A 17,500-nucleotide genomic window follows, 5' to 3' on the forward strand; every position below is an offset into this window, starting at 1 on the left:
TAGCCAAACTACATACTCAAATGCAGTTCCGTCTACTAAGCTATGGAAAGAAGCCTTTAAAAGTTATTCATTTTCGTTACTCTCTTAAAAAGAAAAACTGTAACACACATCTGTGACCTAGCAACAATATGGTTTGAAATACTTTCCAGATCACTGAACTGTGCAATACCTTTAAAAATGGGATGACAAAAGGTCGCAGTGGGAAGTTAGTAGCTTCTTGCAGTTTGGAATGAAATTCTTCAATTGTCAAAGTAGAATTCTGTTGAGAAAAAAAATTCTTTCTTGGTGACAAAATAATGAAAACACTTAGCAAGAGAAAGAGTAACCAAAGCACTCTGAAATTGCTTAATCACTTGTTCTTTATATTGATAAGAGGATAAAGAAAAACATGCCACATTATTAAATTATTACCTTATTAAAATACTCAAAGGAAACCACCAGTATCTCAGACATTCAGCGCCTGTTGCTTAGAGTACAGTTTAAGTTCTCAGGTGCTAAGCGTGGAAATGCTTTCAGATGTCAAACACCAGTTAAAGCTGCTTTTCTCAACAATTTATTTTTTCTTCTATTGATGCCTCTTGAATTTTTGTTCCCAGTGCAGAGGTGGTAATTAATGTGCACATACACACCTTCCTTGTTGTTTGAGGAGGAAAACTGCACTTTGCCTATTATACTTATTAAGAAAATTGTTTATTATGTCCTACTCATTGCATTGGTAGGTTGTGTAGGGAAGCCATTACTTTGTGGCTGAGGGCATAGGCACAAAGACCACACCTTGCACTGGTTTAACCAAGGGAATAATGATACATGAACATTCCCAAGGAAGAGATCATAGTTTGCTCCTTGGAGCTCAGATGAAGTTTAGTGAGGTAGAAATCCAACTGTAAAGAACAATGGGCAAGAACTTTTGATTTGAAAATCAAAGGCTGGTAGATGCACCGAAAGGTGTCCTTAGCTCCTTTACTAGTTCACATTTCCACAGAGAACCATGTGCCAAGCAAAAACACATTAACTAAATATTCTGGATGTGCAAGCAAACACAGAATAGGACTTACTGAAGTTCTACTGCCTACATTATCCTTCCTTCTAACATGGACTCAAGTGAACATGTCTCACTGCTTTCAGGTAGTGTTTTGTGAAGATATAAGTGGAGAGCACCTGAGCCCCAGTACTAAACAGTGCTAGCAGTCTTTGCTCCAAATGAAGGCAATGGCAACTGCAGCTGCTCAGAACAGATGTAAATTAGAACACTGCAACAGTATTTTCCTGGTACATGTAATTATTATTGAAGGAGATACATGGGAGACAACAATGTCTGGCAGCGAAAGGACTTTAATGGGAATAAAAAGAATCCTGGGCCAGATTCCCAACAGTTTGCCAATAAAACAGCAGCCCAACCTGACGGTTGTAGATAAGAAAAATCTGAAATTACCATTCAGACATATAATCACATAATCTTATAAATAACTTGACTTAAGTAGCATCAATACACTGTCAGGTCCCTCATCACTGGATTCAATGAATACTGAGAATCGGTTTTCCACTGCGTAACCACAGTCCAAGCATGTATTCAGCTCTTCCTTTTAACCAGTATTCTGCTGCTATATGTATAGGGACACTCTCTTTTCCCCAGTCAACTAAATTAGGCAAGCCAAAACAGATTTAACTGTATTATATAGTTCAAGCTGTGTCTACATCAGGGGTGCTGCCAGTATAGAGCAAAAAACCCTTTCACATCATTATGGCATAATACTGTACCGTTCTAGTCTGTTGAGAACAGCTGCCACTGTTCTCAACCCAGTTGAGAACAGCTGCCACTTGTAGCCAAATAGTCAAGACACATACTCTGGGGCAAGAGACGGTACTTGGTATATATAAGTATGGTATATGCAGTGTATGTGACCCACTCTTGTGTATAATAAACATGTCAAGCATAAAGGAGGGAAAGGGAGAGCAAAAGATAACAGTTATTATATCATTGTTTTTTGCTTACCACAAGTCCTAGCACAAGGGTACGCACTCTCTCCCCAATCTCTGGTGAAATGTCATTGCCAAACTGCTGTAAGGTTGTAAGAAATCTCTTCAGTTTGCTGAGTTGCCTAGCTCCACAAGCTGGTGGTAACTGCTGGTTAGCCAGAGAAGAGGAAGAGGAAGAGGATGGCCCATTGCTAAAGCCATTAGGAGGAGATGGAGCTCCATTTAACGCTGTTGGTGAATGGCTAGTGCCATTGGTTACTGAAAGAGAAAGAGAAGGGAAGATAAAATAGAGAGAGGGAGACAGAGGGGGAGAGAGAGAGAGGATGGGGGGGGAAATCCATCAGCTTATATTTTCTGTGCTTGACCTTAAAATTAATTAAGTTGCACAATCAAAGACAATTAGCTTTTTGACAGAATGACACTGCAGTTTACATCTATATTACAGTATCTGGTACTGAACAGTGTATGGACTGGAAGTAACAGTAGCTGCCTGTCACACAGCCCCCCAGAGCGCTCCAGGACCTGAAAAGCATTGTTTGATTATCAGCCTTTTGTCAGAGGATGTCAAAAAGAGAGAGAGAGAGGAGGGGGGGGGAAATAAAAAAAAAAAAGAAAAAAAAAAACAGAAAAGAGCACAAGCGCATATATGATCAAGAACAAAAAAAAACTGCTCTTTGGGGTAGAAAAAATGTGCAGACATATTTCACGAAGCCTCAGTTTATCTCTGAATATTTTTACTCGTGTTTTGTACACACAACTGACAGCTGTGTTTATAAAACAGGACTTTCACGTTTTAACCTTACACCACCCAATGAGAAGGTTATTTTTTCCGATACAGATTTCCTAGCTGCTAACATATGGAGCACACTAAGTTGTTTGTGCAGGTACAAATGGTGCCACGCTTGCTGTGGCCTGAAGCCTTGCAGCTAGGGCACGAAGCTGGGCTTCAGGAGAAGACTTCTCAGAGACCAGAAGGAAATCACTCAGCTTTTCATTTGCCAATACTGTATCTCTAAAAAGGATAGGAAGGCATTTCCCTCCTGTTGTAAGGTTGCTGTGAGAATAAGTATCTGAAGCACTAAGTGTTCGAAATTTATGGCAACAAGATTCATGCAGACATACTGAAGACAACAACACACAGTTTTTGGCAGCTATTTTAGTTCAATTCTTATTCACACTCCAGAAGAGAGCACAGAATCAAACCAAGGACATCTTTTTCCACCCAGGTTACTTGAAACAGTAACAGTCAAACACACACTGTTGAAATTGCTTGAGTCTGACTAGCCAAACTGACAGTGAGCTGCAAGAAAAAGAATGGCTCCCTACAAATGAGAATGCACCAGCGCACTTGCAAGCGTAGGCCAGTAGCACAGGACTATACCCAGCAGCAGCTCCACTCAGCTGGCCGTTGCCCTGGGCAAATTTGCTGGTTTCTGTTCTTTCTTTCTTTGTTTTTTTTTTTTTTAATACCACTCACTTGTGCAATCTGTTTCTCTCCTCCAAAGCACTGCGACCTGAATTTAGATCACTGTATCTCAAAAAACATCAAAAATCAGGAAGTTAGCCATAATCAAAAATGTATAATGCTAATAGCCTCCATTGCTTCCTATTTAAAACATGACAAGCTAGCTACTTAAAGAACTTTCCATGTTTGTTAATGACCAAACATCCCTTTTGTATTTGTCACTTCCTCCAACAGTCATCTTCATTTTTAGATAGCAACTCCTTTTTGAGGGTGGACACTTATTACAAGATTTAAACGATTATCACAACCCTCATTTTTGTCCTTGTGACTGCAGTGCGTTTCTGGAAGTAGAAGAGAAAATGGCCATCTGAATGGCTACCTAGTTTCTGCTGGTTTTTATCCTAGATGTTGGTTGCCTATTCTAGTTGCATGGGCTAGGGAAAACAAGAAATGGAAAGCGCAGAAATAGAAAAAAAGCTGGTCTCTGTAAATTAAGCTCCAAGCCATGCTCTCCGTGCACTGAGCAGAGTGAGATATCTGAGTAAACAAATACATGGTGATTGCAAGGAACTTGTATAGACAAAAGTTATCATACCATGAGCTTAGTAAATGAGGAGCGGGAAGAGTAAGTCCTGCTCTAGCCTGACACAACCCAGCAACTCAGTCGCTGTTCCTGGGCTGTTCTAGGCAGAAGGTGATGGGGCTATGATCAAGAAAGCAGAGAACAGCCAAGTTCATTCCCTAGGACAGATGAGGAGGAGAAAGGCCGGCAAAATTTCTCCCTCAACAAAACAGATAAAGAAATATTCCTCAAATGCAGTTTCTCTAAAACAATTTTTATTTGTAATAGCCTATCCACTACTAATGATTTTATCTCTTTCTTTACAATGTCTGAATTTGTCAACTGTCAAAGACATCTATGTTATTATGAAACATAACCATGTTATTAATAAAATAGAATTTAGCATTTAAAATTTCCACAAACTAATATATCTTAAGAGTTTTTAATAGTCTAAAACAAAACAAACAACAAGCATACTCTTGACCAGAAAACAAGTATGCTCTTCTTAGCCTACAGGCATTCTCACTGCAGTAGTAATAAGTATAACAGACACTCAAACAGAAGTGACTGTTTACTATATACAATCTAGAACTGCTAAGGCCAAACTCCAAAATCTGACAGGGATTTAAAATCTGACGGGCATTTAAAATTAGATCTTTAGACTTTTAGTCTTCATTTAAAGGTGGGGGGGAAGAGCTATGGCTCACACACCTTCCAACAATGTCCAGAAATCTAATGGGTACACTGAGAACTGTAGGAAAGATTAAAGAAGAACATTGTCTCATTCCTTTTATCATCGCACAAGATCATCCTGAACCGTGCTAAGTGCATTAGACAGAAAAGCCTAACCTACAAGAGCCCCATCCTGCAAAAACCTACAGTTTAACTTTAGAGCAGAGCAGTTCCTAGGATGATTCAGGTGCTGGAGTTAAGCAAAACAAGCAGATCTTGCAGGATCAGGGTCACTGGGTTAAATTTGAGTTTATGCAAAGAGCTGGCACAAATGCTCCTCACTGTTTAAGTTCAATGTAAATCCTCAGGACAGGGTTCACTGGGATAAGTGGTACAAAGGCTTCCAGCTGGCCTCCTGCATAGAGGTGAATTTTAAGTAAGGCATTTAACAGGCATTTAACAGGCAGCAAGGGGCTAAAAAATGTAGGCAAGACAAATAGAAGATGCTGCCTTCATGCTGTTTAGGCATATGTATTCTACTGTTCTAAAACTGTTTTATTTAAAATGTGAAATGTAAACACATTCTCATGTTTATACTATTACAAGGCATATAAAAGAGACCAAAAATTTGCAGCTAAATCTTGGTAAGAGAAATGTGGATCATTTTGTGACTGTGAAAAGAATAGTCCAGACAACATGCCAGATTTAAATCTCAGTTACACTGATACGAATGCAGAATAATTACACCAAGACTGGTAGAGTTTCCTGTGTGTTTACATCAGCAAACTGAGACAGAGATCCAGCCCTGAGTGATTTAGAGAAGTGGTCACAGGCTAGAAATCTCAAGACAAAACAATAAAAGTATTTTTTTTTTAAATCCATACTAATTAGAAATTTTGTAGCACTTAAATCCAAATTCTGCATTCAGTCGTTAGTGGGATGAAGTATTTTCTTTATGAATAACCCCCACTTTAAATATATAAACAAACCACAAAGCCCTAAACAATAACTACCGAAGTTTATATACAAAAGTGAACAGAATCCTTTAAACAAAACAAAAGAATGGCATACATACAAGACAGGAAGGAAGTTTCCCTTACTTCTCACAGGACTGATCTAAGCATAAATGACATAGAAAATTAGTTCTCGCTGTTCTTTGACACTACAGCCAAGCTATCAACAAAATTACCACAACTCTGAGCTGAACGTCTTAATAAATTAAAGATACATTTATCTGTTGTGATCTTAGTTGTGCTTAATTACATATTGCAGTATAATGCTGCTGCAGCCCTGTCATACAGGTTTCCCTTCAAAACTTCGGTTGTTTACATACAGAAATAAAGAATATGGAAGAAAAGGAAGAAAATAAGTCTAATTACATGTTGTGGGCGTGAATGAACTGGTTCTTGGAGCTCCTTGGGTAGTGGGAGGAGGTGGCATTGTTGGAGGCGTCAGCCTGGATTGTGTCTTCACATCCACAGGTGAGTCTGGCATTGTGGAATGCTTCTCAGTGCGATCTGTAACACACCACATGAACACACTATTTTATTTCCCCAAGTACATCCGCTCCAAAAAAAAAAGTTTAAAAGCTAACGCAGGAAGTGAGCCATTGCAGCATCTGCCGCAAAAGATTACACCTGATTATCTACTCCAGTGTGCTCTTTCAGAATTACATCATCTGAACCTTACTTAAGAAGGTGTAACACAGATGGTAAGACCTCGTTTGTAGTGGTGCTGCATTATCTTTTGTTTTTATTTCCAGCATGTGCAGATGCTACCTCCCAAGCACTCCTGGAGCTGCAATAATGCCACCTCCCTTCAACGTTAGCCAGGAGGAAAAAAAATAGACAGAGACAGGAAGGTAATAAATCCCCTTATGACAACTCTTGCAGAACTAAAACCTGAAGCTCTTTAGTAGAGGTAGGATATTGGGAAGGACACTGGTCGAAGCCAGCTCGTCATGTATCTTCTTTATAACATCTGCCACCCTCTCCATCGCTCATCTTCGTAAATAAGGAGAGATACTTATGTTAAATACTGCGCGCCTCCTGGATGACTTTACCACCCTTCCCCTTGGATATTCTCACATTCACAAGAAAAATAAACACATGTCAAAACGGTAAGTCGATCTCCACACATTCATATCGACTTAAAAAAAAAAAAAAATCAAATTTCTAAGTTTGCACCTCTACACAGTATGAACTTTAATGTTCAAAATCTGGAAGATATTAAAAACAACAACAACAAATGCAAACACAGGCAGAAAACCTAACAGTTGTCTTGCAAGTAAAGATCTAAAGATGCGAGATACTTGATACAGAAACTACAGAAATAGTTTTTTTATCCAAACATTTTTCTGGACACCTCTATGTTAACATTGATGGAAATAAATAAATAAATAAATATTAAAAATAAAAAACATTCAAACCCCTATGTTTCATTTATCATGAATGGGCAAAACAACATTTATCAACTGAAAGCAAAATTAAGACTGCCTTACTCACTCCAGCAGTTTAGTGAGCCATCTTGAGTAAAGGTGAAGTTTAGCTTTTAACAGGCATGAGTTAAAGTCTGACATCCCTTCTTTCAGGGTCAGGATTAGTTGTTTTATGCACTGTCCTATACAAGTCTTCATGAGCTCCATTAAACCATCTTACAAAACAAATAAATGTCACTGCTAGTGAGGTAGTAGATTAATCTGTGATTTCAATTCAAGACAACAGCAAAGTCAGTAATGTTCTATAAACTCTGTCACTCAACTTTGAGAAGGTATTCTTTGTTCTAACATTGTACAAACTTCACCAAAAAAAAAAGCATATATCTAAAGTTTTGCCTGCAAGACACTAAGAGAAATGAAATGCTGTGCACACATTTTATGAAGGAAGGGTGTGTTTTGAAGAGCCTCAAAGCACCTAATTATTAGAGCATTTAATTATCAGGAGAGCGAGAAGGAAAAAAAAAAAGTAAAAATTAACAACACATGATAGATACCAATCTTCAGTTGCTTGAAACCAAGGAAGTATGATACAGACATTCAGTGTGTGAAGTGCCACACACTGGGACAAACAGTTTTTGGGCAAACACTGTTTGGGACAAACAGTGAAACACCCCAAAAATGCTATGAGGGGAATACAGATACAGTAGTAAAGGATCTGAAGTTTTGATCTAAGGTTAGTAAACCTCAGTAGTGTAGGGAACAGCATCCAAAATGACTGGCTTAAATATTAAGGCTTCTACACAGGCAGGTGAGGTTTGATTTGCAAATCAAGCAACAGTAAATTATTACATGCTGGAAAACAAAAGTAAGTTTTAAAAAATACTCTATACAAATATCCTTTCCATATCGCTATACTCAAGCAGTTAAATCTATATCTTCAAAGCCATTCATTTAATATAAAGAACTATGAAAACTAGTCTTGAAATGTTAATTGCTTCCTTAATAGCTGAATTCATCTCGCACTCACCTCAACCAACCTCAGCAACAAGGGAATAAATAGCTTTCAGCTCATGTTGCAACAGAGGGAAAGAGGCACAGCAGTGAGCCCGAGCCCTCCTAAATAAAGGAAAATATTTCTGCCATGCCAAGAAAGGAGAGAGAAAGGGAGGCTTGCCAGAGCTGGTGGGGAGATAACAGTGGGAACTGCTGGTCCATCTGGTTTTCATTCTGCTAACACTCACGCTGAACTGTTAAGGAAGGCAGTCCAGGTACACAGATTTGAAGCATGTGGGAGCGCAGACACAGGCAGGGAGGAGACGGAGGTGGGTGGAAGAAAGAGTGAGAGAAATCGAACTCCGCTCGCAGTCTGCTGCTCACACTGAGCAGGCACAGGCTGTATCCTCCGATTCAGCTGTTGATACCTAAAAGTGAGCCTGGTATCGCAACCAACTGCGACTCTCCTGCTCCCCGACTTCGCTGCATACCAGAGCTCAGGTCTGCTCAGATCGGAGGGGGAAGGCTTTTCCAACAAGCTGGCAATATTTGGTTACTTAAATGGAACGCTATAGTGGGAAATAGTGTGTGGGCTCGGCCCTCCACTTGCAGATTGTCGTTCCGCTGCGCTCTGACTGGTTTTTATTCCCTCGAACAGTGTCTGCCACCCGACCTGCAGATCGCTGAAATTAGCCACAGACCCCTGTACTTTTCATATAAATCTGTTGACGTTAGTTCCTAATTACCTTTCTTTTGTATGGGGGGAGGGGAACAAATGCGACAGGTCACTGACTTTTGATTAGCCCCTCTCTCCCCCTTGCGAAGCCCTAACACACACACTGCTACTGTACGATGGTAGACAGATTTATCTCTGGTTGTCTGTGGCACCACCTTCTATAAGGAGATACAAGGCTGCTTCTAAGTGCACCTCAAAACACTTCTAATCAAGGTACCAGCTTATCTTTACAGTGCAGGGGGAGAGGGGGGATGTCTTTTGAAGAACTACAATATAAAATGCAAAGCTCTTCCACGTGCTCTGAAGTCACCACATTAAGGCACAGCCCAGGAGAACAGCCTGCTCCATTGGAGTCTTTCACTTCCCACCCTTCCGCACTCTTCAGTAGCAAAACTCCTGCAGGAGCCTTTATCCTGGTATTTATCTGCTCCCTGCCTTCACAGCAGAGTCACAGAATCACAGAAGGGTTTGAGCAGGAAGGGACCTTAAAGCCCACCCAGTTCCAACCCCCTTACCATGGGCAGGGACACCGCCCACCAGACCAGGTTGCCCAGGGCCTCGTCCAACCCACCCTTGAACACTTCCAGGGATGGGGCATCCACAGCTTCTCTGGGCAGCCTGTGCCAGTGCCTCACCACCCTCTGAGTGAAGAATTTCCTCCTAACCTCTAATTTACATCTCCCCTCTGTATCTCAGCTTCTGAGGGCACTATGGGGCCAGGAGGATGTGCACGTTGCTGCTCTGCACGCACCTCTACTCTACCACCCAGCCTGGAGGCCTCACCAGCTTCATTTGGAGCGATGACAGAGCATAAAGCAGAGCTGTGGCTGACAAAGCATTCCCAGCCCCTATGACCTGAGCTTGTGAAGCCGGTAATGTCTGATATGTAGCCTAGAACCCCAGCTTCATTACAAATGATTACAATTTTAATTAAAAAAAAAAAAATTTACTCTAATTGTTGTAAAAAAGGAGTATATACCGAGTATATACCTTGAGGTTTGCCTGAAATTTGGACAAACTTGAAAGAGAACCATCTCTTAAAATGACTTAATTTCTTGAATTCCAAACATGTTTATGCTTTTGTGACGAAGTGAATTCCCCATTTGCAAAGATTTTTTTTTTTTTTTTTTTTCAGTTGTTGTTGCCTTTGGAATCTGGCATTTCAAATAATCCTGAATTAGCATGGACATGACAGAAAGTTTCAGCAGGGACATGACAGAAAGTTTCATACATGCAGAATCTCACATCACCCCTTTCAGAGCACAGGCTGCATATACAGACAGAATAACTTGTTTCAGATGCAAAGACTTCTTCCATAGAAACCCTCTAAGCAGTGACAGAGCTGGACTCCTTAGCACAGTTCTGATCAAATGGGGCTGAAACCAGAGGTACTCCAAACCAAAGGGAAAAGGAGACATCTGCATTTCATTCTTCACTATTCGCTGCAATCAATTCAGGATGGAGATAGATGGTGAAATAATGGGCTAGTCCTAATCCATATACACAACCCTCTGGTGCAGTGAGAGACTTAGAATAAATTCAGAAAATATGTTTCAAGTATGCAGAGATCTATTGCATTTGCTTTGGATTATATTGGGGGGGGGGGGGGAAGATTTTGAAATATACATTCTTGAATCTCTTTTACAGCAAAGAGTGAAGAACTGTGACTTTACCACAGAAGTATTTTGCTCCGTTTAAAATTAAAGAATGTTGTAAAACCAACTTTAAATTATGATATTTCTTTTGCGGATTTCTTGGTTCATGAAACTGTACTGCTCTTGTCATTCATTCAGGTTTTATGGCAGGAGTTATTTTTGTCACTATTATTTAGCTGTTAGGTGAGCACCGATATTTACCGTAAGCCCAGCCAATTTCTGAAGGCAAACGTGGAAGAGACAAAGTAAAACGTGCAAGAGCAGGGGCAAAAAGAGATGTGCATGTATTCAAACTGATTTCCTGTACTTCCTGTATCCTAAATGATTTAGTCCATTTTTAAAACAAGGCGGTCTTTCATATATGGCAACATTTCAGCTCGTGTGGCATGCTTCCAAGTCTAATGCATCAAGGAAAGCTGATGTATGGAACAAAATATGGAATATATAAATACTTTACTGATACCATTTCAATAGCCAATTCAATGTCAAGCATTTCTAGGAGCTGTGTGTTTTCAATTTCCTTTTTTAAATGAAAAAAAGTATGGTATAATATGCTGTGGCATTTATTTTACTTTTAGTTAGTGCAAATAGTTCCAGATGTATATTGAGGCATGAAAGATTCTTAAAAGAAGCTCCATATTGATTGTACAGTACTTACTACTTCTGTGCCAACACATTAAAAATAAAAATTAAAAAAAATGCCAAATTAGAATAGCCCATTTCCTTCTTTCCTTTAAATTCACAAAAGTACAAACCCTGCATGTGACACAGGATTAGAACCTGCCCCTGTCACTCAAATTATGTAAATTGAGACATAAATCTGTGGCATTAAAAACCGAGGATGGTTACCTAGATGACATTGGACTAATTCTGATCATTTTGAGAGTGACAGCATGGAATTTGCAAGCCAATAACTAAAGACTGTGAGTCCAAGTAGCGATGAACCTGGTGACAGACCCAGCAGTCCATCAAAGATGAACAATTAGCTCTTCCATCCATAATGTTATCACACTATGGTCAGCAAGGAACCTTCCCTTCTCTAGATTTTCACTTGAAGTCAGTAACTGAGGCACACAGTGTGCCCAGCACTAGGAGACGATGTTCATGGCCTTGCACCTCACAGTCCTGCCACTGCCCACAGCAGGACAATGAAATGAGGATCAGGGAATGATGCCTCAGGTCGTGTTTACTGAGAATTACATTGCAAAGTATTGTACTTGGCTGAAAAGGTCTTGTTTGCTATAAGCATGGTATTAGCCAAATATATATGGTATAGCATACGCAGCCCATACACCTGGGAAAACCTGGAAGTCCTACGATGCAGCCATAAAACACAACACTTGGACAACATTGCAACAAGTCAAGCACACTTCAGACTTGTTTGAAACTGGGTCAGCCTTCACTCCATTCATCGCTTAGACTTTTTGACTCTTCTGTAATGAATAAACAAGAACCTTAACACAATGGATGCTCTTGGGCATACAACTGCCCTCAAACAGATATAATATGGATGCAACTTCCTATCAGCACCACATGCATTCACAGAATCTGCCTAGAAAGAAAACATCTCCTGATTTCAGGTGGAGAGCTTTTCCTCCCTGCACAATTTCCCAAACGGCAGCTTCAGTAAGCAGCTCAGACAGTCAGACTCCATCTTCTGCCACAAAACATCACCCCTACAAGCTTTACCCCTAAGGAATGTTGATGTGAATGAGGAGAAAGATGGAAGCGCACAGGCAAGTCTTCAAGATGACATAACATTTCCCTGCTGCTTTTACACTACTGGTAGGAAGCTCATAGGATGACCCATTTGCAAGAGCAATCTCACAACTTTTGCTACAGTCTTATCTTAGTTATTCTCCGCTCAGATAGTTGAACTTTTCATATCACCAGTTATTATTGAAAATAAATTAAAGCATATGCAGTTTATCCATTTCTTCTCATTTAACATGCAGAAGTGAGGAGAAATTCTACATCCTGGGAGTTCACTAAAGTTACCTCAGGCTAAGTTATCAGAGCTTTCTTCAGATGTGCTTTAAAAAAAAGCAATGAGAATAATGCAATCTGCACTCTGTCTATCAAAACCTGAAAGGGTATTTTGTGATACCATGGCCCAGTTCAAGCAGAAACAGTTTGTAGATCATGAAAACTAGGTGAATGATGGACTATGCTTTGCATCCTGTTCTTCATCCATAATGGTAACTTGACTGGCCCTACTGTCATGACAACCAAAAAAGCAGAAGCACTCTTTTTAGTTTCAGATCTCTAGGGTGAGTTGCCATCCAAAAAAACGTGTGCCAGAGTCATGGCTTAGCATCTGAGGTCAGATAGTTGCATAAGTTCAATGTTAGAGCTGAGACAAAAATATTATGGCTTGGCTTTGATTGGACATATATTTTCTCCTGAAAGAAACCAACTTGGCTTAACATATAATCTCATTTAAGAAAAAGAAAAGTATTTGGTTTTCCTTTCAGTCAACAATCTGACATGTTTTGACAGTTTCAAAACTAACATAAGTTCACTTTTAGTTATTTAATAATTAAAAACTGAATCATATCAGAATTGCACTTTTTTTAAACACCTCTTCTACCCTTCTCCCTTCCCTGTCTTTACCATATAAAATTGCTTGAACATAAAAAGCAATGTAGGGAAGAAGAATACATCCTAAATGTAGATCAACTACCACCATAACAGTTTATGAAATACTCTAGTAAGAACAGACAAGCAAAATAAGGGCCAAAGTGTGGCAGCAGCCCTATATTTCCAGTACGCCATAGAAAGCCTCCTTGTCATAGCTGAATGCCTGCTATCCCTCAGCCTGTACTTAAGACAAACACAATGAAGATTTATTCTAAATACCACAACAAAAGTCATAAAAATGCTTATAAATATATGTATGTATTATTAATGCAATTAATAAATTAGTATTTCCATAATCATTATCAAAATACTATATTTGTAACTCCTGTTTCCTGGACCTGTTCTACTTTATTCTGTTGACAAGCTACCAAACTAGGAACTGTTGTTTTGAGAAATTTTCTTTTAGGTAACAAAAACAATTTCAAAACCAGACCACTGAATGTTGAGATCCAAATGAAATGAAGAAGAGTTGTATACCACCTCCTGGCAAGCAAAATGAAGAACAAAAAGAATAGTCAGAAAGAACAGTCAGAACAACCATTGGCCAAATCTACTCCCCGGCCTCCCCTACAGGTGTGGAGATGATAACTCCTCCACAACAGCAAGCCCTCCTTTCTCTTCTCTTATTTTTTATAGAGGACCCCACACAAGTTTTTGGATGTGGCTTCCCAAAGGCTCATCTACCAGTAATTCAATTCCTTTTTGTACCAGCTTTGCTGGAAGACATATCCCTGTCAAGAATGCATGTCATTTGATAATCTACAGCTGAAGTCAGACTGATACCTGAGAAACTCAAATACCATCAGCATCAAATTGGCATTGTTTGTACACTCTTACATACTCCACCATATATAGGGCATGTCAGTCCCACCAGCATTAAGAATAAAACATTTGCTCTCCCATCGCCAATTAAAATTTCCAGACTTGCTCTTCAGAAGCATGTTTTTAATCCAAAATCTGTGAGGGCCTAAATTAACAGTAAATAGTTTATTATACACAGCTAAAAATCTGAAGCAAAATAAGTATGACACCCTCCCCCCATTTTAATGCACTTATGCAGTAGAAAAAAACACCAGAGTGTTAAGGCATAGCTGTGCTCATTTTAGAGAAGTCCTAGGAGAGTGCTGATACCAGGATTCCATTATATTTAACTAGAACCGAAGTCTCTAATACAATTTCAGAGTAGATAAAGTTATCTAAAATAACTTATTAGGATTCAGGACAACATTAGGTGTTAACTTATTCTGCCAGCAAAAAAGTTTTTGCAGCTGTACTATTAAAAAACTTCACTTATTTTTATAAAACATGCCAGAATTCTTTTATGCTCATAGGAATGATATGCGGGCATAGGAGGTGACATTTTCCATGGTCAGGCATCTAAATGACATAGGGACTACTGAGAAGGTAACGGATATACATCTTTCTTTGCTCATGAGGAATATGCTGTACACAAGTCAAGATCCTGTTGGGTATCAATAAATGTTGGCCACTCCAGGACAGACTACTCACCTGGTAGATCAAGCTCTGAAATTCCCATTTTATCAGACTGCACAATTTTTTCTATCTGGGAACTTAATTCTTCCCTGTGATATTTCAAACAGTGAAGTTTGCTCTATTATGCCATGTGTGTAGGCCTGGAGAATGAGACCTTATCCATAAGACAGATCAGATGGGTGTCCAAAGTGTGAACTCCTTCTCAACAGCAAATACCACTGCAGTTGTAGGAAGGATGCCTAATTTCTGCCATCTAACATCAACAGCTAAATTAGGAAATGAGACTCCATATGTAATCATTGAAAAGAAGGAAGAGTTAGAGCCTGTAATTTATTAACTCCTAAAGCTGCTAAAACAGATGGTTCAAATATTTCCATGGAGATCTAGGACTTTTGCCTCTTGAGAAACAGAGGTATTCAGAGTGCTCTATGGTGTGGTTGGTGTGCATGGGAGTCATTGCTCCTCATCTAGCTTAATTCTGCCTCCAGGCACACTAACTTCTTTTTTTCTATTCAGCAAGCCAAGACAGGTATGAATCCACCAGTAAAAAAAATATATGCTGAAACAGATTTACCCCCCAAACCACTGGGTGCTGCCATTGTTACTCTCTCACTACCCCTACCTGTGACAGAGAAGTGGAACTATAGGAGAAAAGACTCTCAGTATTATACGGTGACAATCTCTACATAATGCAATTTATTACCCTAATCAGTACTTCGGCATCTGTGGAAATACATGCTCTGGAAGACTATCATTTCACATCATCAAGTGATGCCATTAAAGACATCTTGTGTTTACATGACTGACTGTCTAGACAGAGTGTGAGAAAATACTCATTATTAGTTACAAGCCACTTCCTCCTGGATGCTGCATGTCACAACAACTGTGTTTTATTTGGGGCACTGGATCACACCTGAAAGCTGCGGTGGGGCGGATGGGAGGGGGGAAAGAGATTCTCATCAACTTCACATGAAATTGAGACTTTCCATCTGAAATACTGACGAGGTGATAATACTTTTTGACAAATGAGCTCACAACCAAAACAAAGGTTACCATTAGCAAAAGTATATTTCAAATCAATTGGCTGCCCTAATATATCACATGCATACTTAAATGTTAATAGGAAGTAATAATATAAGCATGTAAAGGAGAAGGGGAAAGGAAGAAACTTATGTTCATCACACCAACACAAAACCAGCCTAACCCCCCTTCTACAGCCAGTGAATTCACACAAATGCCCATTGTCACAGAGATCAGGTTAGCTCGCCCAGGAACAGAGGTGCTGGGTTAGCCTTTTAGTCCCCGATCCTTAAAAGAGTCAAGAATATCTTCTTAACTTTAGATACAGAAAACAGCTGCAGGTAAAGCAATAGAGATGGCTTCACAGAGGACACACAATTATATGCAACTTTTCTAGATCTTAAACCATCACAGTAGTTTTAGTCTTGTTTTTGAATTTTAAGTGACAGCAAAAAATAATAATTAAAAAAAAACCACTCAGCTAAAGCATGAATTAAAAAAAAAATCAACAACTATTACAGAAAATACAGAAAACACAAACAAAATATTGAAACAATTTCAGATATCATAGTATTATTTGACAGTTGTACAAAATACGCTTCACTTCATGCCCAGCAGATTCAAATGAAATGTATTTGCTTTATTCAAAAAACACACAGAAACTAAGGCTTCTACATTTATAGAACCTGTCCACATTTTCATCAAGGCTGCCAAAACCAAAATTCCAACCCAGCACTCTAACATTGACCTTCTCAGACTGGTGTGACTTCTGTGGTTTACTTCTATAGATGTACTTACATGTGTGCATCTACACTTATACGCATATTTAATCAAGTTTTACTTAATTCTGTATATAAAAATACTTACCATGATATTTCTTTTTAAATTCCACTTTAGAAAAAAAAAAATATATATATATATATATATATATATATATATAATCCTCAATTACACTGAAGGAACTGTTAAACAGTGGGGAAACTGCAGGGCAGGAAGTCAGACACCAGAGAGAAACCACTCTATGCTACAAGTGCAAGAGAAATATTGACAAAGTAAAGAAGTCTGATGCATTTGAACTCTGAATGTTCAATGTGAATGCACTTAACCCTTGGTAATGTGGTAAGTTTTCTTGTACATGCTATCCTTATGAAAAGCAGATTTAACTCTCTCTGTGCTATGGAAACAGACATGTCTTCACCGTACATTTGGCTTTCAATCCTGACTACAGCCCCCTTGGGTCTACTTGGATTTATGTATCTTGCTTCACTGAGAAGCAGATTAACCAGAAGAGGAGCCATATTTATGAGAAAATAAAGAATAGTCAACAGAGAAAAAAAATATATAGTCAAGCAGGGGGTGGTTGAGAGGGCAGCACAGCAGTCTGCTTACATGGGGGGAATAGGCTCAAGATTCATCTTCTGCATTCACAGAGGCCATGTAGGTGTCACGTAAAACAGAGAAAAATTGGCTGGAAGCAGGCTCTGGCTAACAGTCACTGGAAATTGTTCCAGGTGACTGCTGACCACCAGAGGGAGCCGATATTGTGCCATGAGCTCACCGATTCGGTGCTGAAAATTAAAAATAAATGGTACGGTACTCATAAAATAAAAGGAAGATACTTTAAGAAAAGTTCTTTCCATTATCATTTAAAAGTTAACCTCAACCACACAATACATGAAGGTAAGGTTATGATACTTTATATGTATACATCAGGATGTACTATTCCATTTCCACTGTATCAAACTTAACGTCAAGCATTTCCCTCCAAATTTTAGCTATAAACTTTTTTTTTTCCCCCCAAAAGAGTAACTGAATTAAAAGCAAATTTTCAAGTATGACCTTGGGCACT

General features: G+C 39.1%; 1 protein-coding gene across 3 annotated transcripts in view; it reads right to left on the bottom strand.

The window, feature by feature from the left end:
• Positions 1–17,500, bottom strand: part of RUNX1T1 (RUNX1 partner transcriptional co-repressor 1) — a 114,530-nt gene that overhangs the window by 44,980 nt on the left and 52,050 nt on the right. For all 3 annotated transcript variants that reach the window (XM_066990587.1, XM_066990588.1, XM_066990589.1), the window contains 3 exons: positions 6,056–6,193; positions 1,994–2,235; positions 170–259 (listed from right to left, as the gene is read on the bottom strand). In XM_066990587.1, coding sequence (XP_066846688.1) covers positions 170–259; positions 1,994–2,235; positions 6,056–6,193 — 470 coding nt within the window. The remainder of the gene's footprint in view (positions 1–169; positions 260–1,993; positions 2,236–6,055; positions 6,194–17,500) is intronic.

This window comes from Anser cygnoides, chromosome 2 (assembly GCF_040182565.1).
Source record: "Anser cygnoides isolate HZ-2024a breed goose chromosome 2, Taihu_goose_T2T_genome, whole genome shotgun sequence".
Taxonomy (NCBI): domain Eukaryota; kingdom Metazoa; phylum Chordata; class Aves; order Anseriformes; family Anatidae; genus Anser; species Anser cygnoides.